Consider the following 27550-nt stretch of genomic DNA (forward strand, 5'->3'; position numbering starts at 1 on the left):
AATGCCATGAGCAAGGCCACCAGTTACAATCCCCCAGGTAACGGGCAAGTGGAGAGGGAGAATGCTATGGTCGGGGAGACAGTCCACCTGGCCTTGTGGTGAAAGGGCCTCCCAGTCTCCTACTGGTAGGAGGTTCTCCCAGAGGCCCTCCACTCTATCAGGTCCTTGCTGTGCACCGCCACTAATGCTACACAACATGAACATATGTTTTCCTTCCCCAGGAAATCTACAGCAGGGACCACATTACCGGTATAGCTGACATCCCCAGAGCCTGTCCTGCTCCAAAGGCATGTGAGGAACCATAAGTCTGGCCCATTGGTCGAAAGGGTCTACCTCCTCCATGCCAACCCCCAATATGACATAACCAGATGAATACAAGGATAGTTTCCAACAGGGACTCGGCTCCCTCAGGGGCTCCAGAGATCGCAGCTAATCACCCCACACCCTCCTCACCATTGAATGCACATGATGCACCCAACCTCTGGTATCCTGCCTTTGACCCGAGGGAAGGAAAACCAGGTATGGTGCCCACCCACCAGCACAATACTGATGGATACGAATAGGTGCCTGAGACCATTCAGGACTCTGCTGCAGCACCGCAGTCACAACCAGCTCTACAACGGTCTCAGCGAACAACCAGACCACCTGATAGACTGAACTTATGACTTTTAAAATGTGAAAGTGTAACTTTGTAAGTTCCACTTCATCCCACAGGATTCTTTTTAAACACAACGGGTGCATGTAGTAAACCACTGTAATGTATAATTATCTGGTCAAGCATGCCTATTGGCCAGTTGTACCTGTGGCCCCTCCCCACAGGGTCCTGTATAAAGGTAGCTGTTCCATAGCCCCCTCCAACTCAGTGCAGGACAACCGAACAGTAAGGATATGCTATGTTCTCAAGTGAATTAAAGCCTATTGGTTTCTCCACAATAGTCTCCTGAGTGATTAATAGTGCATCAAGGGTAGTCAATTAAAATGGAGATGTGAAGAAATGTCTACCCCGATGGTGGTGGAGATGAGATTGTTAGATAGTTTTAAGGTGGAGATGGATTCGTATTTGATAGATAAGGGAATTGAGGGTTCTGGAGAACACACACAGAAGAGGCCTGTACGGATCAGCCATAATCATGGGCAATTTGAGCGACTCCTGCTCCTATTTTCTTGTGCTTGGGACCTGTCCTTGTCCAATTATTCTGAATTGCTGCCCAACCTTTGATTTTAAAATAAGATAGGACCAAGATAAAAGAACACAAATAGGTCATTTATGAACAAGACTCGTTCACTCTTGAGTTCAAAAGGTAAGCAACTGTCACTCTGATAGATACAATAAATTGGTAACCTTGGAGATAATTATCAGGAAACATGAGTATGTCAACACTAATGGCATTACAAATAATGAGTTGTGAAATATTATACCCACGACTAATTCAGCTCATTGGTTGCAGGATCATGACATGTGATCTAGTTACATCCAGTAACAGCACTAAATTGCAGTAAATTGTGGAACCAGCATTTTTAGTGCAATCCATTTTAGTAAATGTGATTAATTGGTTCAGGAGGACAGACATGTGGGTAATTTGAGTTCAATATTGCTGAAAGTGGGTTAAATCCTCAAAGTTCAAGTCCTTCTGTTCAGTGTATTTAACCCATTTGTTGACAGTATTGTCAGGACAAACCTACTGCTAATAACATCAAACATAATGTACAGAAACACTGCTCCAACTAATCATTGTGTGTGCTTTGGCATGAATGAGTGAATGAACAGCTGGCTATCTTCTAACAGAGGATGATTCCGTAACTCAACTCAATGCATTAAGGATTTGCAACTGGTGAGTATCGTGACTTGGGCTTTGGTTCAGGAATGTTTAAAAGGTAAGTGGAGTGATGATTGGTTGGAGTCTGGGCTACAGATAGTGCATACAGCATATGAAAAGAAGGGAAACTTAAGCAGAATGGCCAGAGTGTGAGTGGTCCAGTGTAAGAGTGGGGATTTAGAGACTTTGGTTCAGCGAACAGAGGATGTACCACAGGTAAGGCCAGGTTATATTTTTGCATAGTAACAAAGATTAGGTAGGGGAGATGGCAATTAGGATAGTGGAATGCTCCGGAATGTAGGAAGAGGGAAATCTAGTAGTGATTTCCCGATGGTTACACCTGCAAGAGGTACATCCAGCCGTAGCACTTCACAGACTGTGTTAGCAAACTTAAGCTGGAGCTAGATGAACTCTGGATGCAGAGAGGGTGATAGACAGAAGCTTTAAGGAGTCAGTCAAACCCAAAAGGCAAGGGGCAGGTAACTGTGTGACTGTGAGGAGAGGGAAGGGGAATGAGTAGTCAGCACAGAGCATCCTTGTGGTCATTCCCCTTGAACAATAAGTATAATGTTTTGGAAACTATTGGAAGTGAGTCAATCTACCAGGGACAAGTCATAGTGGTCACGTCTCTGGCACAATGGTCTGGCACTTTGGCTAAGAAGGGAAGGGGGAGGATAGGAGAGCTATAGTGATTGGGGATTTGATATTTAGTTGAATAGATAGAAAACTATGTGAACAAGATTGAGACTCCTGGATGGTATGTTGCCTCACAGGTGGCAGGTCAGGGATGTTTCAAAACAAGTCCACAGCATTCTGATACGGGAGGGTGATAAGCCAAAAGTCGTGGCAGATTTGTTTCACAAATCTCTTTATATATTAGCAGAAGTCTGTTCTTTTAAGCAGTGTAGTAATCAAGACACCTTCTGTATACATTCTCTTGCATTTCCATTGTAGCTATAGTTAATATTAATGGAAAATGGTCTGACAGAAGCTTCGCTAGATATTCTGTTTTTAATCACTCTACTTTTTAACTGGGCAGACATTAAAAATAAATCAATTCTTCTATGTGAGTCATGCACCCTTGAGTAAAAAGAGTAGTCTCTGTGGCATTTAATTGCCTCCATACATCAAGAATATTTAGATCTCCCATATATGAAATTGTGGTTTTTGCTGCATTCACCCTCATCATTGGTTTTGCCAATTTATCTAGTATTGGGTCCAAACAGAAATTAAAGTCTCCTCCAACTAATATATTTTGTCTTCCCTCTGCTGTTTTTAAGAAGATGTCCTTCATAAAGACTTCGTCATCATAATTCAGGGCATAAATATTCATAAATGTCCATGCTTTTCCATAAACTTTACAGCATGTTATTACATACCTTCCAACTTTATCGATCAAAGATCTTCTATTAACACTGGTGTATTTTTATTAGAATAGCCATCCCTCTTGCCTTTGAACCAAAGAAAGATGATATTATTTGTCCCACCCATCTTTTAAATTCATCATGTACCAATTTGGTAGGATATATTTCCTGTAAAAAGATTGCATCCACTTTTAATTTCTTTAAGTATAACTGTTTGCTATGTTGGCCTTGGAGTGGGTTAACAATAATATCTTCCCAATTTTTTAAATACTGTCGTAACATTTCCCTATTAAAATACATTTCCAATGCAGACATTTCCCCTTTAAGAAACACACACATCCCTAGCTCTGACAGTGATATTGACAATAGCATCCAGAAGCCTGAAAGAAAAGCCACTGGATTCTTCTGAAGAAGAAACCACCTTCCCTTTGGCGCCATCTTTTAAAATCGCCCCTCTCCCGGTGCCATCTTCCTCCCAAGTTGGAGTTCCCACCTTGCTGCTTTCCTTACCATCTTTGTCTTTTCAGAGCTCTCCTTATAAACCAATGTTTTTTTTCTTTTAATGGTGAAAAAAAGACAGCTCAGTACTATTATAAATAAAAAGATGCGTCTTTCAGTTTGTCCCATTTTGAAATTGTCTTTTCAGCCCTTTCAGCTGGTGACCTTAATGTTTTCATAATTTTCTTTAAAATTCTTTCACTTCCTCTTTATTCTTGAAAATTCGTAGATTACCTTCTGAGACGTCTGCCCTCAGTGCTGCTGGATAAATCATTGAATATTTAAAGTTTTTAGATCACAGTTATCTCTTTGTCAAATTTCTTTCTTTGTAGTGGAGGCTTGCAATCTCATGGCATGCCTCATGGTGCTGTTTACAAGAACATTAACGTAAAGAACCTTTTCCTTCATCCATATATTGTCTAAGAACTTACACATACGAATACAAGATGAAACAGGGGCCACTTGTGTCGGATTTTGAATAGGCTTGTCCCACAGAGACAGGCAAAGGATAGTAGGAAAATGGAACCATGGTTGGAAAACAGGTGAGATAGCTACTTAAGAGGAAGAAAGAAGCATACATTAGATTTAGGAAGCAAAAATCAGAAAGAGTTCATGAAAATTCTATACTCAAGAAGGAACTTAAGAACTTAGGAGAGCTGGAATGGGGCATGAGAAGACATTGGCAAGTAGGATTAAGGAAAACTCTAAGGTCTTCTATGCATAAGTGAAGGACAGAAGGATAACAAGATTGAAGACAGGGTCACTTAAGGATAAAGGAGACAGGCCTGGATGTGGAGGAGGTGAGGGAGGTCCTAAATAAATACTTTGCTTCAGTTTTCACCAGAGTAAAGGACCTTGAACAAGGTGAGGTCAGAATATAACAAGCTTATGTGTTGGACCATGTTAAGATTAAGAAAAAGGAAGTGCTGGATCTTAAAAAAGTTATGATTAATAGGTTCCCTGCTTTTCTTTCTTTGGCTTGGTTTCGCGGACAAAGAGTTATGGAGGGGTAATGTCCACGTCAGCTGCAGGCTCGTTTGTGGCTGACAAGTCCGATGCGGGACAGGCAGACACAGTTGCAGCGGTTGCAAGGGAAAATTGGTTGGTTGGGGTTGGGTGTTGGGTTTTTCCTCCTTTGTCTTTTGTCAGTGAGGTGGGCTCTGCGGTCTTCTTCAAAGGAGGTTGCCGCCGCCGAACTGTGAGGCGCCAAGATGCACAGTTTGAGGCGATATCAGCCCACTGGCGGTGGTCAATATGGCAGGCACCAAGAGATTTCTTTAGGCAGTCCTTGTACCTCTTCTTTGGTGCACCTCTGTCTTGGTGGCCAGTGGAGAGCTCGCCATATAACACAATCTTGGGAAGGCGATGGTCCTCCATTCTGGAGACGTGACCTACCCAGTGCAGTTTGATCTTCAGCAGCGTGGATTCGATGTTGTCAGCCTCTGCCATCTCGAGTACTTCGATGTTGGAGATGAAGTCGCTCCAATGAATGTTGAGGGTGGAGCGGAGACAACGCTGGTGGAAGCGTTCTAGGAGCCGTAGGTGATGCCGGTAGAGGACCCATGATTTGGAGCTGAACAGGATTGTGGGTATGACAATGGCTCTGTATATGCTAATCTTTGTGAGGTTTTTCAGTTGGTTGTTTTTCCAGACTCTTTTGTGTAGTCTTCCAAAGGCGCTATATGCCTTGGTGAGTCTGTTGTCTATCTCGTTGTCGATCCTTGCATCCGATGAAATGGTGCAGCCGAGATAGGTAAACTGGTTGACCGTTTTGAGTTTTGTGTGCCCGATGGAGATGTGGGGGGGCTGGTAGTCATGGTGGGGAGCTGGCTGATGGAGGACCTCAGTTTTCTTCAGGCTGACTTCCAGGCCAAACATTTTGGCAGTTTCCGCAAAACAGGACATCAAGCGCTGAAGAGCTGGCTCTGAATGGGCAACTAAAGCGGCATCGTCTGCAAAGAGTAGTTCACGGAAAAGTTGCTCTTGTGTCTTGGTGTGAGCTTGCAGGTGACTCAGATTGAAGGGACTGCCATCCATGCGGTACCGGATGTAAACAGCGTCTTCATTGTTGAGGTCTTTCATGGCTTGTTTCAGCATCATGCCGAAACAAGACCTCCAAAGTAGAAATCTCTGGATTGCTGCCGGTGCCACGCGCTAGTGAGGGTAGAAATAGGAGGATGTGGAGGATGAATGCGTGGCTAAAGAGATGGTGCAGGGGGCAAGGGATAAGATTTCTGGATCATTGGGATCTCTTCTGGGGAAGGTCGGACCTGTACAAAAGGGACGGACTCCACTTGAACTGGAGGGGGACAAATGTGCTGGCAAGCAGATTTGCTAGTGCTGTGGGGGAAGGTTTAAACTAGTTTGGCAGGGGGGTGGGGAACAGAGTGTGAGAGCAGTGTCAAGGGAGCATAGCCACCTAGATAAGAACAAAAACGATAACAAACGTAGGATGGAGATTATGGTAGTAGGTAGAAAAGAGAATGTGTGTGAGGGTCATTCCCTGAAATGCATATATTTTAATGCAAGAAGTATAGTGAACAAGGTAGATGAGCTCAGAGCATGTACAGATACTTGGGGTCACGATATTGTGGCAATTAGTGAGACCTGGTTACAGGAGGGACAGGACTGGCAACTTAACGTTCCAGGATACATTTGTTTTAGATGTGATAGATCAAGGGATAAAAAAGGGGGAGGAGTTGCTCTGCTTGTTAAGGAGGACATTACTGCCGTGAGGTGGCAAGATGGTCTGGAGGGATCGTCCAGTGAGGCTGTTTGGGTGGAATTGAGGGGTGAAGGAGGCATGAGGGTGCTAATAGGGGTGTATTACAGACCACCAAATGGGTCAAGAAAACTAGAGGAACAAATGTGTCCAGAGATAACGTATATGTGTGAGAATCATAAGGTAGTGATCATGGGAGATTTTAACTTCCCTCACATTGATTGGGATACCCATACAGTTAGAGGGCTGGATGGGCTAGAGTTCGTTAAATGTGTTCAAGATTGTTTTCTGAATCAATTAGTAGAAGATCCGACTCGGGACAGCGTAATACTGGATGTCCTGCTAGGGAATGAGCTAGGTCAGGTATCAGACATTAATGTTGGAGATCCATTTGGGTCTAGTGATCATAATTCTGTTAGTTTTAAGGTAGTTTTAGGGAAGAGCAAGGAGGGGCCTAAAGTTGAGGTTCTGGATTGGAGAAGAGCAAATTTCAAAGGAATAAGAGGGATTTTGGGAGTATTGAGTGGGACAGGATATTTTCAGATGAGGGTGTAAATGAAAAATGGAGGATATTCAAAAAAGAAATTTTGAGGGTACAGAGTAGTTATGTCCCAGTGAGGATCAAAGGAAAGGCTGGAAGTCATAGGGAGGCTTGGTTTTCGAGGAATATTGGAAATTTGGTTAGGAGAAAATGGGAGGTGTACAAGAGGTATAAAGAACAGGGAGCTGACAATTTGAAGGAGGACTACAAGGAGTGTAGAAGGAATCTTAAGAAAGAAATTAGAAAGGCCAAAAAAAGGCACGAAGAGGCTTTGGCAGACAGAGTAAAAATAAATCCAAAGGGTTTCTATAAATACATTAAAAGTAAAAGATTAGTGAGGAATAAAATTGGACCCCTTGTAGATAGTGAGGGTAGGCTGAGTGAGAAGTCAAAGGAAATGGGGTAAATTTTGAATGATTTCTTTGCCTCGGTATTCACTAGGGAAAAAAATATTGAACCAGTTGAGGTAAAGAAAAATAGTGGGGAGGTCATGAAGCATATAAGGATAACCGAGGAGGTAGTGATAGCTGTGTTGAAAAAGATAAAGGTGGATAAATCTCCTGGACTGGACAAAATATTCCCAAGGACACTCAGGGAGGCTAATGGACAGATAGTGGCGCCATTAACAGAGATATTTAGGATGTCACTGGCCACGGGGGTAGTGCCAAAGGATTGGAGGGTGGCGCATGTGGTTCCGCTGTTTAAGAAAGGGTCTAAATGTAAACATGGGAATTATAGGTCTGTGAGTCTGACGTCTGAGGTGGGCAATTTGATGGAAAGTGTTCTGAGGGATGTTATTTACAAATATTTGGAGGTACAGGGATTGCTAGGGAGTAATCAGGATGGTTTTGTCAGGGGTAGATCATGCTTGACAAACCTGATTGAGTTTTTCGAGGGGGTTACAAAAAAGGTTTATGAAAGGAAAGCTGTGGATGTTGTCTATTTAGACTTTAGTAAAGCTTTTGACAAAGTTCCCCACAGGAGGTTAGGAAAAAAGATGGAGGCATTAGGTATAAATGAGGAGGTAGTGAAATGGATTCAGCAATGGTTGGATGGGAGGTGTCAGAGAGTAATGGTAGAAAATTCTTTGTCCAATTGGAGGCCGGTGACTAGTGGAGTTCCTCAGGGATCGGTCCTGGGTCCACTATTGTTTGTTATATAAATATTAACAATCTGGAAGTAGGGGTGGAGAATTGGATAAGCAAGTTTGCAGATGATACAAAGATTGGTGGTGTTGTGGACAGTGAGGAAGATTACCGTAGATTAAAAGTTGATTTAGGAAGGCTGGAGGTGTGGGCTGAGAAGTGACCCAACTTCTGGCCTCGCCGGTAACGATTGCCAAGTGCATGCCATGCGCACAGACCAGCCCTCGCCTTTGCCAGTGCCGCCTCTCGAAGACTACAGTGACATTACATCCGGTCCATGGAATGATGTCACTTCTCCCATCTGTGATGATGTCACCGTCGCCAACTGCCAACGTCATGATGTCACTTCCCTGACACACCTAGCGCAACCAGGGAAGAAGGCCAGCTATGCTTCGCACCCCCATGCAGTGCCGCCATCTTGGGCTGGTCAAGCGCAGTGACCACTGCCACCCAGGCCCTCAACGAAGTCTGTACCGATGACGATAACTTTGTGGCACTGACCAGGCCACCTGACTAACAAACCCCACACCTCTGGATGCCGCTAACCACCGCACACCGCACCTACGAAGAACACCACTGGTCGACACTCACCTCTCCTGATGCCTGCAGAGGATATCAACAGCCACGACTCGCCTCCACTGTCGGGGAGCGACAACTCGGGCCCAAGATGGCCCTAGAAGCCACCACCCTGACCAGGGATATCTCCCACAGCCTCGGGCGCTCCATGATTGACGTCAAAATCAATGGACAGGTAACAAAGTGCCTGATCGACAGTGGCAGCACCGAGAGCTTCATTCACCTGAGCATGGCCCAATCCCTGAAGCTTAAAACCCACCCAACCACCTTCACCGCCCAGGACCGGACTATCAATACCCTCGGCCGCTGTTCAGCCGATCTAACTATGGTGGGGGGTGGATGGAGATATACAGCGGGTTCAGGCTCCTGGTCATGCCCAAACTCTGTGCCCCGGTCCTCTTGGATTTAGACTTCCAATGCCACCTATACAGCATCACCCTCGCCTTCAGGGGACCTCTACCCCCACTCACGCTCCACAGCGTGCCTTCCAACCAGCCCCGGCCAACCTGCGGCCTCTCCATGCTGCGCATAATTTCCCCCTCTGCTCTCATCTCACACCTCATGCCAGACTGCAAGCCAATAGCTGCCAGAAGTAGGCACTATTGTGCTGTGGACAGAGACTTCATCAGGGGAGAGTTGCGGCGGCTTCTGGCGGAAGGTGTCATAGAGCCCAGCAACAGCCCATGGATAGCACAAGTCCTGGTGGTCAAAGGGGGCAGCAAGCCGAGGATGGTCATTGATTACAGCCAGCCCATCAACCGATACACCCAGCTGGACGCCTAACCCTTACCTAGGATAGCCGACGTGGTAAAGGAGATAGCCCGTTACTGGGTCTTCTCTTTTATTTATTTTTAAAAATTTTTTTTATTTTTCACACATAAATCACATTAACCATGGTACACACTTTTTCCTTTTTACACATATACAGTGCCATTTTCTCCCCCCCACTCCTCCCAACCCACCCTCCCCACCCCCCCTCCCGTCCATTTAAGGTATACAATCTAGGATACATTTAACCAGTCAGACAATGTTGTCACTCAACAAAAATACACCAGAAATTCTACTGAGTCCATTCTTTTCATTTCCTTCTCCTTCCATCAACTTAGGTAATGGTTGTCCCCGGTAGGTTTTCGCTATTGTATTTAATGTAAGGCTCCCATATTTGTTCGAATATTTCAATATTATTTCTTAAACTATATTTCTATATACCATTGTTGTATTTTCAAATTATCTTCCGATTTCCAGGTTGACATAATACATTTTTTTGCTATGGCTAGAGCTATCTTAACAAATCTTTTTTGTGCACCATCCAAATCAATTCCAAATTCTTTGTTTTTTATGTTACTTAGGAGGAAGATCTCTGGATTTTTTGGTATATTGTTTTCTGTAATTTTATTTAATATCTGGTTTAGATCTTCCCAAAATTTTTCTACTTTCTCACATGTCCAGATTGCATGAATTGTTGTTCCCATTTCTTTTTTACATCGAAAACATCTATCAGATACTGTTGGGTCCTATTTATTTAACTTTTGAAGTGTAATGTATAGCCTGTGTATCCAGTTATATTGTATCATACGTAACCTCGTATTTATTGTATTTCTCATTGTTCCAGAACATAACTTCTCCCATGTTTCCTTTTTTATCTTTATATTTAAATCTTGTTCCCATTTTTGTTTAGTTTTACCATTTGTTTCCTCATTCTCCTTTTCTTGCTGTTTAATATACATATTTGTTATAAATCTTTTGATTATCATTGTATCTGTAATCACATATTCAAAGTTACTTGCCTCTGGCAAACTCAAACTGCTTCCTAATTTATCCTTCAAGTAGGATCTCAATTGGTAATATGCCAGCGCTGTATCTTGAGTTATATTGTACTTATCTTTCATTTGTTCAAAGGATAAGAATCTATTTCCTGAAAAACAATTTTCTATTCTTTTAATCCCTTTTTTTTCCCATTCTCTAAAGGAAAGGTTATCTATTGTAAAAGGGAGTAACTTGTTTTGCGTCAATATTAGTTTTGGTCATTGATAATTTGTTTTATTTCTTTCTACATGAATCTTCTTCCAAATATTGAGGAGATGATGTAATACTGGAGAACTTCTATGTTGTACCAATTTTTCATCCCATTTGTATAATATGTGTTCAGGTATCTTTTTCCCTATTTTATCTAATTCTAATCTCGTCCAATCTGGCTTTTCCCTTGTTTGATAAAAATCTGATAGGTATCTTAATTGTGCAGCTCTATAATAATTTTTAAAGTTTGGCAATTGTAAGCCTCCTTGTTTATACCATTCTGTTAATTTATCTAGTGCTATCCTCGGTTTCCCCCATTTCCATAAAAATTTCCTTATTATTTTCTTTAACTCCTTGAAGAATTTCTCTGTCAGTTGTATTGGCAATGCCTGAAATAAGTATAATATCCTTGGAAAAATGTTCATTTTAATACAGTTTATCCTTCCTATTAGTGTTAGTGGTAAATCTTTCCAATGCTCTAAATCGTCCTGTAATTTTTTCATTAGTGGATAATAATTGAGTTTATATAGTTGGCCGAGATTTTTCTTTATTTGTACACCTAGGTATCTTATTGCTTGCATTTGCCATCTAAATGGTGATTCCTTCTTAAATTTTGAGAAATCAGCATTATTCATAGGCATTGCTTCACTTTTATTTACGTTTATCTTGTAACCCGACACTTCTCCATATTCCTTCAATTTCTTATATAATTCTTTTATTGATAGTTCTGGTTCTGTTAAGTACACTATAACATCATCAGCAAATAAACTGATTTTATATTCCTTGTCTTTTATTTTTATTCCTTTTATATTATTATCTATTCTTATCAGTTCTGCTAGTGGTTCTATAGCTAACGCAAACAATAAAGGTGATAGTGGGCATCCCTGCCGTGTTGACCTGCTTAATTTAAATTGCTTTTTACATGTCCATTTACTGTCACTTTCGCTAATGGTCCCTTATATAATGCTTTAATCCAATTAATATACTTCTCCGGTAAACTGAATTTTTGCAATACTTTGAACAAATAATTCCATTCTACTCTGTCAAAGGCCTTCTCTGCGTCTAAAGCAACTGCTACTGTAGGTGCTTTATTTCCTTCTACTGCATGAATTAAGTTAATAAATTTAAAAATATTGTCTGTTGTGCGTCTTTTTTTGATAAATCCAGTTTGGTCTAAATTTACCATTTTCGGTACATGCTCTGCTAATCTGTTTGCTAATAGTTTAGCTATTATCTTATAATCTGTGTTAAGTAAAGATATTGGTCTATATGACGCTGGTGAGAGTGGATCTTTCCCTTGCTTTAGTATTACTGTAATTATTGCTGTTTTACATGAATCTGGTAAGCTTTGTGTTTCATCAATCTGGTTGATTACTTCCAGGAGGGGCGGAATTAATAAGTCTTTAAATGTTTTGTAGAATTCTACTGGGAATCCATCCTCTCCTGGTGTCTTATTATTTGGTAATTTTTTTATTATCTCTTGTATTTCTACTATTCCAAATGGCTCTGTTAATTTATTTTGTTCCTCTATTTGTAGTTTTGGTAGTTCAATTTTAGTGAGAAATTCATCTATTTTCCCTTCTTTCCCTTCGTTTTCAGTTCGGTATAATTGTTCATAGAATTCTCTAAAGTTTTCCTTAATTTCTTTTGGATTATATGTAATTTGTTTGTCTTTTTTCCTTGATGCCAATACCATTTTCTTAGCTTGTTCTGTCTTAAGCTGCCATGCTAGGATTTTGTGCGTTTTTTCACCTAGTTCATAATATTTCTGTTTTGTCTTCATTATATTCTTCTCCACCTTATACGTTTGTAGTGTTTCATATTTTATTTTTTTATCCGCCAATTCTCTTCTTTTAGTAATATCTTCCTTCATTATTAATTCTTTTTCTATATTTACTATTTCCCTTTCCAACTGCTCTGTTTCCTGATTATAGTCCTTCTTCATCTTGGTTACATAACTTATTATTTGCCCTCTAATGAATGCTTTCATTGCATCCCAGAGTATAAACTTATCTTCCACTGATTACATATTTATTTCAAAATACATTTTAATTTGTGTTTCAATAAATTCTCTAAAATCCTGCCTTTTAAGCAACATGGGGTTTAATCTCCATCTATACATTCTTGGAGGGATGTCCTCTAACTTTACTGTCAATATTAAGGGTGAATGGTCCGATAGTATTCTAGCTTTATATTCTGTTTTTTTTACTCTATCTTGCATACGAGCTGATAACAAAAATAGGTCTAGACATATGTTTTATGTCTAGCCGAGTAATATGAATATTCCTTTTCCTTTGGGTGTTGTTTCCTCCATATATGCAAAAGTTGCATTTCTTCCATCGATTTAATTATAAATTTGGTTACTTTGTTCTTTCTGATAATTTTTTTCCCAGTTTTGTCCATATTTGAATCCAAATTCAGGTTGAAATCCCCTCCTATTAATATGTTCCCTTGCGTATCTGCTATCTTCAAAAAGAAATCTTGCATGAACTTTTGATCTTCTTCGTTTGGTGAATATACATTGAGTAGATTCCAAAACTCCGAATATTTCTGACATTTTATCATTACATATCTCCCTGCTGGATCTATTATTTCCTCTTCTATTTTAAATGGCACATTTTTACTAATTAATATAGCTACTCCTCTTGCTTTTGAATTATACGATGCTGCTGTTACGTGTCCTACCCAATCTCTCTTTAATTTCTTATGTTCCAATTCAGTTAAATGTGTTTCTTGCACAAATGCTATATCAATTTTTTCTTTTTTCAGTAAATTTAGCAGTTTCTTCCTTTTAATTTGGTTATGTATTCCATTAATATTTAAAGTCATATAGTTCAATGTAGCCATTTTATACTTTGTTTATCTTCCCTTTCCGTTTCTCTATCATTACTTTTCCTTCTTATCCATTTCTGTTTTCTTGTTTTGAATCCTTTATAAGACAACATTCCTAAAACATCAAACATTTTCCTTATTCTCCTATTTAAAACTTCTTTAGCCCCAATCCCCCCTTCCCCTCCTGAGTTGTCCTTTATCCCTTGTCGGACAACCACATCTCCCCTCTCCATTTGGATTTGCGAATTCACTCGCAAGCGTCAGCAGATTTTGCAGTGACTGTAATACCCCCCACCCAGCCCCCCCAGAAAAGATTTCACTTTTCATATGTGACAAAGGTCACTCTTTTAATTCCCTCCTTATTCCCTCTATTCCTTTTCCTTCCCTTATTAATTCTTGTCTATACTATCTATATTTCCCTCTAAATACGGATACATTCATGTATGCACATTATACATATACACACATATACCTCTTTACCCACATACATATAAATCGTGGTCATTTTTACTCTTATTTCATCTCTCTGTTTGTTTTGTAGTTGTTCTGCAAATTTCCTTGCTTCCTCTGGATCCGAGAATAGTTTTTTTTTTCCATAAGATCGTTTTCGATGTTTTGAACTCTTTCCTCCTCTTAAGGAGCTCAAAACTTATGTCTTTTTAGTTTGCAGTCTTTTGTACTCTCGTTACACGTCTTCATCTCTCAGTCTATTTTGTAATTTTTCTGCAAATTTTCGTGCTTCCTCTGGATCCGAGAATAGTCTGTTTTGTTGTCCTGGAATAAATATTTTCAATACCGCTGGATGCTTTAGTATAAATGTATACCCTTTCTTCCATAAAATCACCTTTGCTGTATTGAACTCCTTTCTCTTCTTCAGGAGTTCAAAACTTATATCTGGATAAATGAAGATTTTTTGCCCTTTGTACTCTAGTGGCTTATTGTCCTCTCTTACTTTTTCCATTGTTTTCTCCAGTACCTTTTCTCTTGTAGTATATCTTAGGAATTTTACTAAAACAGATCTTGGCTTTTGTTGTGATTGTGGTTTAAAGGCCAGTGCTCTATGTGCCTTTTCTATTTCCATTTCTTGCTGTAGTTCTGGACATCCTAGGATCCTAGGGATCCAATCTTTTATAAACTTTCTCATATTCTTGCCTTCTTCATCTTCCTTAAGGCCCACTATCTTTATGTTATTTCTTCTGTTATAATTTTCAATTATATCTATTTTCTGAGCTAACAGTTCTTGTGTCTCTTTAACTTTTTTATTAGATTCCTCTAATTTCTTTTTTAAGTCCTCTAACTCCATTTCTACTGCTGCTTCTCGTTCTTGCATCTTGTCCATTCTTTTTCCCATTTCTGATAAGGTCATATCTATTTTATTCATTTTCTCTTCTGTACTGTTTATTCTTCTTCTTAAATCATCAAATTCCTGCGCTTGCCATTCTTTAAATGACTCCATGTATTCTTTAATAAGAGAAAGTAAATCCTTTATCTTGCCTTTCCCTTCTTCTTCTATTTCACTGTACTCTTCCTCTTCCTCTTCTTCTTCCTCTGGGTTGGCCATCTGTTGTTTCTTTGTTGCCCTTCTCTTCTTTCTTGTTTTCGTTGTCTTCTGTGTTCTCCTCTTGCTGCAGGTGTTGCGCACTTTTACTCGGCTCAGCGAGCCATTTTTGTAGTCCATATTCTACCGACCTGAGGGAGCGGGTTTCTCTCTCCATTGCGGGCCTCTTCGAACAGGTAAGGCCTTTTCCTTCATCTTCCGTTGTCTTCTCTTCCTCTCTTCTTACCGTTGGTTTCGACTTTTCTTTTTTCATCGCCATCTTCTTTCCACCTTTATATTCACTTTACTTTGATTTTTATTTCTGTGCCTTTGTGTTTTGCTTTGTTTTTTCTGACTTTTCTGGAGAGGGCTGGAGTTCACCGTCCGGCCACTACTCCATCACGTGACTCCTATTCGTTACTGGGTCTTCTCCATGATTGACCTGACGTTGGCCTATCACTAACTCCCCATCCACCCGCGGGACAAGCCCTATACCGCCTTTGAGATGAACAGGCGTCTGTACCAGTTCCGCTGGGTTCCATTCGAGGTCATGAACGGGGTCAACAGGACTTCACACGCATCATGCAGGATATTGCAGACGCCAAAATGCATGCTGAAGACTCCCCTTTTCAGTTGGAGAACGATAACTCTGATGTAGCCCTCGCCGCTACCCTCCACCAAGTGGAGCACCCGGTCACCTTCTTCTCCAGGACCATCTTTGGTTCCAAGCTAGGGCAATCCGCCATTGAAAAGGAGGCCCAGGCAATTGTGGAAGTGGTCCGGCACTGGTGCCACTACCTGGCTGGCAGGAATTTCATCTTCCTCATTGACAAGCGGGCCACGGTGTTCATGTTTAACACCACCCATGGGCAAGATCAAGAACAATAAGATCTTGCACTGGAGAGTCGTGCTGGCAACATACAGCTATGGCATACAGTATCGTCCAGGGAAGTTTAACAACTCCCCCGACGCCCTCTACCGGGCCTGCGCATCACTCCACAACCACCTGCTGCAGGCACTGCATGAGTCCCTCTGCCTCCCGGGCATCACCCGCTTATATCATTTCTTCAAGTCCCAGAACCTCCCGTACACCGTTAGGGATGTCAGAACTGTGACCGAGGCGTGCCGGGTCTGCATGGAATGCAAACCTCACTTCTTCCGCCCACCCCAGGCTCATGTCATAAAGGCCACTCGGCCCTTCAAGTGCCTCAGCATAGACTTCAAGGGGCCCCTGCCTTCCACAAATCAGAACATCTATTTCCTCATGGTCATAGACGAGTACTCCCATTTACCTTTCGCCATCCCCTCCCCAGACACCTCCATGGCCACCGCCGTCAGGGTACTGACACAGATCTTCACCATCTTTGGCTACCCCCGCATTTATCCACAGCGACCGAGGATCTCGCTTCATGAGTAAGGAACTGCCCCAGTACCTGACAGCAAGGGGCATCACAACTAGTTGCATGACTAGTTACAACCCAAGAGGTAATGGACAAGTCGAACACAAAAACGGGGTAATTTGGAAGGCAGTCCTCCTGGCCCTTAAGTCAAAAGGGTGGTCCGTAGAATACCGGCAGGACCCTCTTCCTGAGGCACACTTTGCCATTAGGTCACTCCTGTGCATGGCTACCAACGAGACCCCTCACGAACACCTGTTTTCGTTCCCCAGGAAATCGGCAATGGGAATTTCTCTCCCAGTATGGCTTGCATTCCCAGGACCGGTGGTCCTGCATAGACATGTGCGGGCACACAAGGTCGAATCCCTGGTCGAGCAGGTGTTCCTCCTACATGTTAACCACAACAATGCCTACGTTAGGTTCAGCAGCGGCAGGGAGGACACTGTCTCAACCAGGGACCTGACACCAGCAGGAGCACCCACCACACCACAGCATCCTCCAGCTTAGGACCACATCGGCCTGACATCCCCCCCCCCAACCCTGGACAGCTATGGGACACTCAAGACCTCCTTGGGCACCAAGGACTCACTCCAACCGTGGGGGACAAACCTGCCCCCCACCCATCCAATGTATCACACACACCTCAACCCCAGCCTCCACTCTGTGCTGCACCGCACCAGGTGCTCTGGACCCCGCCCACAGATGCCCTCATCAACCGGTGACCAGGAGCCAACCCAGCGATAGTTGCAGAGACTCTGACGGCTGCTGGACCATTTAAACCTGTAAATAATGTATATATGTTTTGGGGCTCTGGGTAGATCACGGACTGCAACCTCCTCCCCCCCCCCCCCCCACCCCAACCTCCTGGGACAATTTTAAAGAAGGGGGTGAGCCTTCTGCAGGGGGTGACCTCTGTACCTGCAGAACACAGGGGTTAAGGCAACACCTGGCCGGCTGTCATTCACCCTGCGGGATACAAGCAAGATCCGGTCCTTCAAAGTCAGTCTCAGAGCTGGCAACAGCAATCTCACAGCCAGCTCTGTGGTAGTTTATGTCGAATAAAGCCTGTAGAACAGACTATGTTTTGTGTGTTTGCTTTTTTTTAATAGTGCACTACACCCACTCCTATCAATTCTTCCCTTTCCTCTCTCCTGGTCTCCCCCTACCCTTTCTTTTAATTCAGGTGCCTGCTTTTTATTCATATTTTGAGGGAGAGCTCAGGCCCGAAACCCTGGTTATACATCTTTACCTCCTGTGGATGTTGCAAGTCCTGTTGACTTCCTCCAGCATTTCTGTATTTTTAGTGAAAGGTGCAGCTTGGAATCGAAGAAAAAAATCATTGATCTTTAAGAGCAAGGAGATTCCCATGCCAGCAGCATATGTGCTGAGGGATATACTGAAACTTGGTGCAGCCACCGCAAAGGCCATGGGGAAAGCCACAGGGTACGGTCCTGTCACCACCGGGTAATGCAGGGCTGGGTCCTGTGTAGTAACTCCTCAAGCACCTCACTGGTGGGGACGAGCAGTGGTAATGATGACACATTGTTGGTCGATGCATTGATTCACATGGTGGAGGGAAGGAGGATAATGACAAAACCCAGTGGTATTACTGAATATTTTATAAACAAAGTATATTTTTGGGAAATCAGTTTGAGACATTTGGTGATTGTTCGCAGTGACATTTACAATGAATTGAAGCAGCCTTGGGTAAGCAGGGATTAGTTACTGGAAACCAACAAGCAGTTGAATTCTCAAGATAAAGCAATATGGGGCTTCAGAGCTTTTTCTATCTGTCACATCATAACAGTTGGAGGCTGTGCTTTGTCCTTTAGAAAGGATATTTATTTTCATCAAGCCTCCTGGGAGTGTGTGTCTGTGCGCTCAGCACTGACAGATCCACCAAAGTGGCATCTGACTGCCATCAAAACACTGACGCAAGACAGGCTCCACACGACAGATCCCTTGTTAGTTGAGAGGAAAGCAACAATAATTCATACAAATTCTACTCATAACTGCATGAATTATATACATCACTACATTTCTCTCTCCCCATGCTAATTCCATGTTATTTAAGAAAATCTTTCAAAAATTGGGGGGTGGGTGAGAAAGAGGGGGCACGATCAGCATAGCAATTAGCACAATGCTATTACAGTGCCAGCGACTCAAGTTCGAATCTGGTGCTGTCAGTCAGGAGTTTGTACATTCCTGCCACGTCGGCGTGGGTTTCCTTCAGGCACACCAGTTTTCTCCAAACCTTCAAAATCATACCACGGTCGTAGATTAATCAGGGCATTCGATGGCATGGAGACGTGAGCTGGAAGATCCTGTATGTCTAAATTAAACTTTGGTGATTCAGTGGGTCGAAGGGCTTGCTTTTGTGCTGTGTGACTCTGGCTGTGGTAGTGTCTGACATCTGATTGAGGCAACACACCATCTTTGGCTGTTCACTGTCTGATCTGCACAGCCCTACTGATGTGGGGTCCAGAACGCCAATTGCTATTAATTAGCTCCGGATTCTCTCATCTCGAGCACAGAAGATGACTGACAGCATTTGTGTTTTTCTGATAGTTTCATGTTGTGAAAATAATAGTCTGGCTTTGATTTTGAGAGGAAATGAACAATCTAGGACCTTGCAGGGAAACCATTTGAGGCACAGATTTGTTTGGTCCCATTAATTGGGCCAAGGGCATTGGAAGCAATTCTTACCTTCTCTTGAAGTGCCCTGAGCATCCATGCTGCATCAAGTACAACATGTCAGTTGCCAGGAAAGTGCACTCTTGGGACAGGTCCAACTCTTCCAGATTCTGCAGGGGTTCATCTCTGAAGGCTCCCGTAACCAGAATTATAATCCAAGTATTCAGAGACCCTTGGAAAGCCCTCCCTGGACCTCTGAAGGGGAGGTGCAAATGGAACTCATTGAATTTCATTCTTGTACTTGTGTTGATATCCAAAAATGATTCAGACTAATCCTTTAACTCTATCTATTGTTATGCTTGATTCATTTCCAACTTAGTCAACAGCTTCCCTCCAAATGAAGCTGCAAAGTCTTCATTCTACAAATGAATAGCCTTCCAGCAATGGCTCAATTGGTCAGCTTGTATGTAATCTTCACAAATAAAGTAATCAGTCTTTAACACAAGCATAATGGATGCAGCCCAAACTATTTTATGTAGCATGGCCCAGAGAAATGCCTTTTAATCTGGTTGTATCGGTACAATTAGATGATAATTCACTTGAACTTAACGTTCTGAGAAGCAGGTTAACTTTGCCTCAGAATCTGAATTTTAAAGCATTAGGGGTCAACATGACCAAATGTGGTTGCTTTAAGTGAGATGTTGGCTGCCCTGCTGAGTGGACCCAACATTTATTTCAGATTTACATCTGCAGGTTTCTTGGATTGTGATTTTAATTTCCTGTAAGTTCACTGCCACTCCTCTCCCAGCTAAGCCAATTTGGTACTCCAGCAGGATTTACATCTGTCCATTTGCCTTTTCCACCCTCAGTCATTTCTTTCCCTTCTGGTCTTTGACAGTTGCTACCTGACCTGTTTTATTCCCCCCAAGATTTTCTGTTTTTGTTGCATTCTGACAGTAAACAAGCCTCCTAAACAGGCACATAGATGTAAAAAAAAGAGGGTTTATGGGTGTGTGGTTGAAAAGGGCAAGACTGTTGTGGAGTAGGTTTACATTGTGTTGTAATGTTCTATGATGAACCAAAACAAAAATTGGGTGCCACATGGAACTCAGCAATTGAGTGCAGCAACAGGCTTGCTGCATCTGTCATTCAGCATAACCTGGACTTGCAGGGAACCGAATGCTCTATATACTTCAGAACCAATGGTTAGAAACATCTTGGTTCTGTTCTTCTAAAATACATTGTGCTTGATTAGAAATGCAACAGATCTAGTGGTCAATGCAACGCTGTTACAGCACCGGCGATCTGGGTTTGAATCTGGCACCGTCTATAAGGAGCTTGCAACTTCTCATGTCTGTGAGGATTTCCTTTGGGTGCTTGGGTTTCCTCTCATGTTCCAAAGATGTATGAGGTTAGTAGGTTGAGTGGTTGCCTGGGCGTATTTGGGAACACAAGCTTGTGAGCTGGAAGGGCCTGTTACCATGCTGTACCTTGAAATTAAACATTAAAATTAAATTTTAATTAAAAACAGCCTACTTTGCTTTTCATGGAGATTAACAGCAATAGGAGACCTGTTTTGTCCATGCCATGTTATCTGCTCTAATACCACTTCCAACTCTGAAGTTTTTTTAAGAAATAAAGATAGAGGTAAACAAGAAAATCTGGAGATGCTGGGGTTTAGTGCAGTACACAAAAGTGCTGGAGAACCTCAGCAAGCCATGCAGCATCCATGGAGAGTAAAAGACAATCAACATTTGGGGCTCCGAGCCCTCCCTCACACAACTTTTACTTTCTATGGATGCTGCATGGCTTGCTGAGTTTCTCCACCACTTAAATGCTTCTATCTCTTTCAGGTGGTGATTTTCAGACTGCCACATTCCTCTGGGTGAAAGTATTTTTCCTTCATAAATCCTTCCTCAATCTTAAACCTATATTCTTTTTGCCATTGTCCTCATTACCAAGGGAAATAGCTCTGTCCTAATAATTAAGCTTCAGTTTTATACAGCTCAGTTAACTCTCCACAGCCGCCACAGATATTAAGTTAACCATTTCCATTACAATTAAAACTCTCCTATCCAGCAAGATCCTTTAACCTCCCCATATATTTCCTAGTCTTTCTGGAAAACAGTGACCCGAACTGTTCAATTGATTACTGTTAAAATTTAAAATGGTTATGACACATCCTCCTTGTTCTGTATTCTATTTCTCAGACTTTAGAGTAAATGCAAGAGTACCTTATTTCTTCTGAAATAATCTTATCTCCTCTCCTGTAGACATCATAAATGGAGGACTCCTTGATCCTGGACTGCCATCCGGTTACAACACTACTGTCAGTTTCAATTTTTTGCCTAATCTCAATTACCTTTGATGTTATTATAACCCAGAAATCATTATCCACAGCAGTGAAGGCCAGAAAAAAAGTATTCCTCCTCAACCTCATCTTAAGTAGATGACTCTTTATTTAGTTCCAAATTTCCTCATGACTGAAACATTCTTTAAAAACCACCCAGGATTTTGATTAATTCTTCCAAGTTCCAGAAAGTACAAAGGCTCACTCTGTTCATCTTTTCTCAAGACAATTCCCTCATTCCACAAATCAATCTAGATTATGGCAGAGAAACAGTTAGATTTTAAAGGATTGCATGTGGAATGTGGTACCAGGTAAAATAGGATAAAGACAGAGTATGGTTTCGCGATTAAGATCGCACCTCTATGTCTCCACAGATGAGTCACCTTTCAGTAAAAACTCCAATTATTGACAAAAGGCAAAGTTTGACCCCTTAAAATCACTGCAAGCAAATGTGAAGAATAACCAACCTTGATCTGCTTTCAGAGATTGGATGTGGAGTGCACGATTAAGAAATGGCAAAACTGTCAGCGTCTCTATGCAGTTATTGCTGCCTGTGAAGGGCAGTTGGCCTGATGGTTCATTTGGAGAATCTCAAGAAGTACACAGGGGGAGTGGCTGTGATCTTACCACAAGAGGACAAGGGGGTGGCAGAAAGAGAATGAGATGGAACAATCCTTGGAAGAGGAGAAGAATGAAGAGTGCTACGACTGAGGTGGTAAAAGACTCCATAGTCCTGGAGAAACCAAAAAGAGATGGAAGTAATGGATTTGTTTGCTGCAGCCCCCAAAATACAGGATGAAGCCAGATCTGAGCATTAATTATTCCATGCCAAGAAGTGACAGGCTAAAACAAGGTTTTTTTTAAAGAAATGAGATAGTAACATTGATATCAGGACATAATTAATGCATTATTTTATTAATATCCCTTCTGGGCATATTTTATTATACAATAGTTGTAAAACAGTGAACAATTAAGTACAAAGATTATCAAGAATTATTATCGACATTGACAATAACCTGGTTGAAGACTATTGTCAAATTCATGTTGCAAGATTAAAAATGTAAACAGCATAATTTATGATAATGGCAGGGGTAAAATGAGAATTTAGCTGTCAATTATATGCAGAACTTATATTTAAAAAAATTAGAATTCATACATTTCAGACTTGTAGCACTAACACCTACAAATTCCCCCGTAAGACTGCTTTAAAAACAGATTGAGATTTGACAAGGCCCCTGAAGAAATGTTCCCTACTGTTGTGTTGAATGCTCCCTGTTGAATTGTTGCATGCCAGCATACTCTCCCTCTCCAACTTATCCAACAATGTGGTACTTCGACACCAATATTTTACATTTTTCAGGAGATTAACATTCAGAACTTAAATCGTACAAGATACTATGAACTGATAGCATTACTTCAGTACTTCACTGGCAGGCAGGAAACAGGTTGGTGAGAAAGATAAACTGCCATCTCACCAAACCCAAGGAACAAAAAAAAAGCTAATCGCTGAGTAGAAATATGGTGATATCAATGCTACTCTGCAGTCAAATATGCAGAGAAAAAAAAACGTTTATAATTAACACATTAGACACACTTGCATTCCTTCCATAAAAGCAATGATTAACTTGCATATCTTGGTAAATTAATCCTTGCCTTGGAATCTTTCTGATCCACACTCCTATTCTGTATTAAAACCCAGGTCAAATGGGAACACTTGTGAATTGGAGGGTGACTATCAGTGAAATTCAGAAAATTATAGTTAAGATTTATCTGGGTAGATGGATAAAAATATTAAAATTAGATCTTTTTTTTAGGACTACAACCAGCCAGACTGGTTCAGTTCACAGCGCTTATTAGCTTCCACACACATTTTGTCAATTGCATAGGCTTCTAGATTGTTGTCCAGCTTGAATTAATTTTGAGGCAGGTGTCATGGAGAGGGACCAGCATATGGAGCAGTTTTAAGGCACCCGGGAACTAGGCGTTGAGAAAGATCTAAACCTTCTTGCAAATAGAAGATAGCAATCCATGCAGTTGAAAGACAAAGATAAAATGATAGAACTTGTGATTGGAGTTTAAGAAGTACAAATTTCTGTTGGATTATATTTTTAGGATTGCCTTAGGGTAGACAACTAAAAGGTTGGTTCTGTAAAGGTCACTGAACTGAAACGCTAACATTCCTTTCTTCATTGATGCTGCCTGACTCATTTCCAGTATTTGTTTTTACCAAAGGGATGAGAACAAAATCTATTCTGTACAAGTGTTTTTAAAGTTAGCTAGAAGTCTACATTACCCATCACTGGATGATTGTAAATTTATAAAATGAAGTGAATGTGCAAATTGATATGCTAATTATATGCTTCTTGGCATACAAAAACTAAAATGAAAAGTTTCATTTAAGGTTGATGCAATTGAGGTGTCAGATTGGTTTCTGCATCTTCTTTTCGCCAGCTTTCATGCAATTTAAGTGTAATATTGTCTTTTGATGCTGTTTCATTGCTGAGAACAGCACCTGACTCGGATGTATCTAGTGCAATTCCATTCAAGATTTCCATTATAAATCATAAAATAAAGGCAAAAAGCATATTTCATCTAAACCAAAATCAAAATGTACCACCAAAGGTGGCATTATGGATGTATTACAAAGACAAATTTAAGCTATTTTTCTATTTATTAAACCAGAAAAAGATATTTGAGAACAATTCAAAGATAGCAGAATTTGATGGAACTTCACACCACATATACAATAACCCAGAGAGAAAATTATTCAGCAAGTTAGACTCACTGAAGTTATCTGAACATGTGTTGATGCTTCCAAAGCTACAAAATTAAAAGTACAGTGATACTTGTAGGTGTCAGTAACATTTTATTTCCATTATCTGTGTGTTCCTATTGTACTTTTACAATCAAAAAAAGTATCCAATTCAAAGGAGGGGGGAAAAATTATCAGACTAGTCTAAGGAACAACAATCAACACTGAAACTGAAATACATAAATGAGGCCCGTACACTCTGACCACAAAATTCAATCCATGTTGTTTTTCTGTGTGTTTAAATGTAATCAAGAGCCAACTCATTTATGTCAAAGTCAAAAATTATCTCCTTATACGCCTTCAACTTGGGCACAGAGGAGAGAAAGGGAATGATTACATCATTTTGTAATTTTATACATTTCAAAGGTCAACAGATCACCATCTGATGTGCATCTTCTACAATTCCTGGTTTTCTTTAAAAAATATTCTACACCATGCTTAATTAGCTAGTTCTGCCTCCCATACTGTTGAATTTCTGGTTTTGTGGACATTTTGGAATTAAATATTTTGTTTTATAATTCACACACACAAGCTGGCCAGTCACCAAATAGTAGTTTTAAATTGCTGGCTTATTGAAACAGGGGATTTCTTTCTTTTGACTAGTTACCTCCCGGATTCTAATTCCTCTGCAAAATGTTAAAAGAATCATCAATTGCTGCATAGCCCTTCAGCCCAAACTGTATTTATCCCATGGCACTCTCTGAATGGAAGGGTAGACATATGAACAAGCCACAGTTCAACAATCCACTAACTATGCTCCCAGAAATATGGACGATCACAGACAGCTCTAAAAAAAGCTTAGGTAAGAAGAGGGACTTAACCAAATGTGTTTCCTTAATTTCTGACAGGTAGTCAAAAAAAATGCCAATTAACAATTCTTTTGCAAGTGCAATATCTGATACAACTACAATTTTAAATACAGAACATGTTAAACACACACACACACACACACACACACACACACACACACACACACACACACACACACACACACAAATTATACCTCAAAGTCTTAACGAAACCAGTGTGTCTACCTTCGGACCTCAAAAATACGAATACATTGTAATGCATTTCCCTTTTTCCAAAGTGAGCTAGCTTTCTGACCCGAATTGTCTTTTGGACAAGGAACATCACCGGTGGCAGAATCCAATGACCGGCAATGGTTGTCTAAACGTCTTGGCCACAAGTCGACAAAATTAAAATTAAACAGAGAATTAGATAAATCAGAATACTCTATACGTTTTTTGACTCATCCTTCTAAAAATCAAGTTATACATCCAATCAACAAATTGGAACAGCCACAAATATTCCCATTGAAACCTCTTCACTCAGATTAATGTACCAAGATTAAAAATGATTTGCATCAATTCATACAATCCATCAGTAATACACACAAAATTTGAATAAACAGTAGAATGTGTACAATAAAGATGCAGCCAGAATTTGGGTTTAATAAAGGAGCAGAGTAAAAGTTAATCAGATGACCTATACTTTCAACTGTTTGTAAACTTTTTTTTGCTGTTTCTAGTCCATTATGTCAAGTCCTTTATAACATTCATTCAGTGCTAAATGACAGCCAGGCTGTCTCTAACATTTATGTTGTAATCATTCTTTCCTAACTACATTTCTTACTGAGTGCAAAATACTACATGATTGGCTGCATCACTGTATTTGGTCATTTCAACTAATCTGTATTCAAAAGTACTACATTGGACATACTAGAACTAGAATGAAACATGTTACTTCTGCTTTTAGAACTATTTTACCAATAACTATAAATGTCATTGATAATGACATGTAATCACTAGAATTTTAGATGCTCAGGCCATGCTTTGTCAGTGGCCTTTCAATGAGTCACAAAATAAAAAAATATTGAATAAATGCAAAGGGAAACAAACATTTCTCTGCCATCAACTTAACAAAATTGTGGCAGCTCTAACAAGTTTCTTATCAATATATTATTTTAACCTGGAAGGGCAGATGTGGGCTTCTTCAATGTAAATTCATCTCTGGGTAATTTTTGCCATCTGAAGCAATGATGAATGATGTGCTGTTTGCTGCAATAATTTGAAGTAATCCCCAGCATTTTCCTTTTAAAAAAGGCATCTGCAGATATGCAGCTTAATTAAACAGTTTGAATGTTTCATGTCAATGTAAACATGTCAGAACCCTCAACATCAGCTTGTAGACTTGATGATTTTAGATGCAAGTCTAAAAATCTCAATGCAAATGATAACCAATGAATTCATTCTTATTTTTCCCACATCTTTCAAGAAAAAATTGTATTCACGCATGGATACTGACACAAACACTGCAGTTTATATCCTAATTCATTGATTTAGTTCTCAAAATTCCAAGAGTCTGAGGAAGTGATACAAATAGTGCAGAACAGTATACCACATGTAGCCAGAAAGAAATCCCATTATTTGTATTAGGAAGAGCCAGAATGAGTCAAGGATCATAGGTCTGGAAGTCGCCATTGCTTGACCTTTGGTAGGTGGGAATGCTCCTACAAATAAAAAGATATTTTATTTAGTGCCTTTAATAATTGAAACATGCTGTTATTTACCATGTTACATTTTATCCAATGAATAATCCAGTTCAACATCCAAAAAAAAAGATAAAGGAGTCAGAAGTTCAAGGTTGACCATCCTTTTGTTTCATTGAAGCCAGTATATAATTGATTCAATTCATGCCACATGATAGATAAATGACAGATCACTGAAGACAGAGCAGGCTTTGTGACCAGGCACCATCCCATATGTTTTTCTGGAGATACATTTCAGAATGAGATGATCAGTTCCGGTGAAGTTACAACACTGCAGTAATCCCCTAAACATCCACAAAAGAGTAGAATAAATGTAGACGAGCCAACTGTGACAATACACTATAAATCTGGCATTGGCACTACTGTCATTTAACATCTCACCCAGTGGACAATTGACATTTGGACCTGCATGCTCTTGGGAGGCTGAGGTCCAGGCCATTGTTGACTCGTTCACTAAAATATACAAGATGCTGGGTTGCAAGACAGAGGTGCCCTTCCAACTAATACCAGTGATTTCACCCTGCCCTCTGACAATAAAAGTTTATAGAGAAACCTAAGAAAATATAGATCAGTCCTCACTTTGCTGGAGTGCATCATCTTGCATAAGAAACCTCTTCAAGAAGGCAAATTTTTTTTCTTTGGCTTGGCTTCGCGGACGAAGATTTATGGAGGGGGTAAAAAGTCCACGTCAGCTGCAGGCTCGTTTGTGGCTGACCAGTCCGATGCGGGACAGGCAGACACGATTGCAGCGGTTGCAAGGG

The 27550-nt window shown here is 40.8% G+C and overlaps 1 protein-coding gene and 1 long non-coding RNA gene across 4 annotated transcripts in view; one reads left to right on the forward strand and one right to left on the reverse strand.

Annotated features, from left to right (window-relative positions):
* The first annotated feature begins 1567 nt into the window (after positions 1 to 1567).
* Positions 1568 to 25238, forward strand: LOC138760593 (uncharacterized). The gene is made up of 2 exons (XR_011355728.1): positions 1568 to 1832; positions 21353 to 25238. It is a non-coding gene; the product is annotated as an uncharacterized lncRNA (long non-coding RNA).
* Positions 24082 to 27550, reverse strand: part of lpgat1 (lysophosphatidylglycerol acyltransferase 1) — a 101181-nt gene continuing 97712 nt past the window's right edge. For all 3 annotated transcript variants that reach the window (XM_069931350.1, XM_069931351.1, XM_069931352.1), the window contains one exon: positions 24082 to 26750. In XM_069931350.1, the coding sequence (XP_069787451.1) occupies positions 26587 to 26750 (164 nt within the window). In that variant the 3' untranslated portion in view covers positions 24082 to 26586. The remainder of the gene's footprint in view (positions 26751 to 27550) is intronic.

This window comes from Narcine bancroftii, chromosome 4 (assembly GCF_036971445.1).
Source record: "Narcine bancroftii isolate sNarBan1 chromosome 4, sNarBan1.hap1, whole genome shotgun sequence".
Classification (NCBI taxonomy): Eukaryota; Metazoa; Chordata; class Chondrichthyes; order Torpediniformes; family Narcinidae; genus Narcine; species Narcine bancroftii.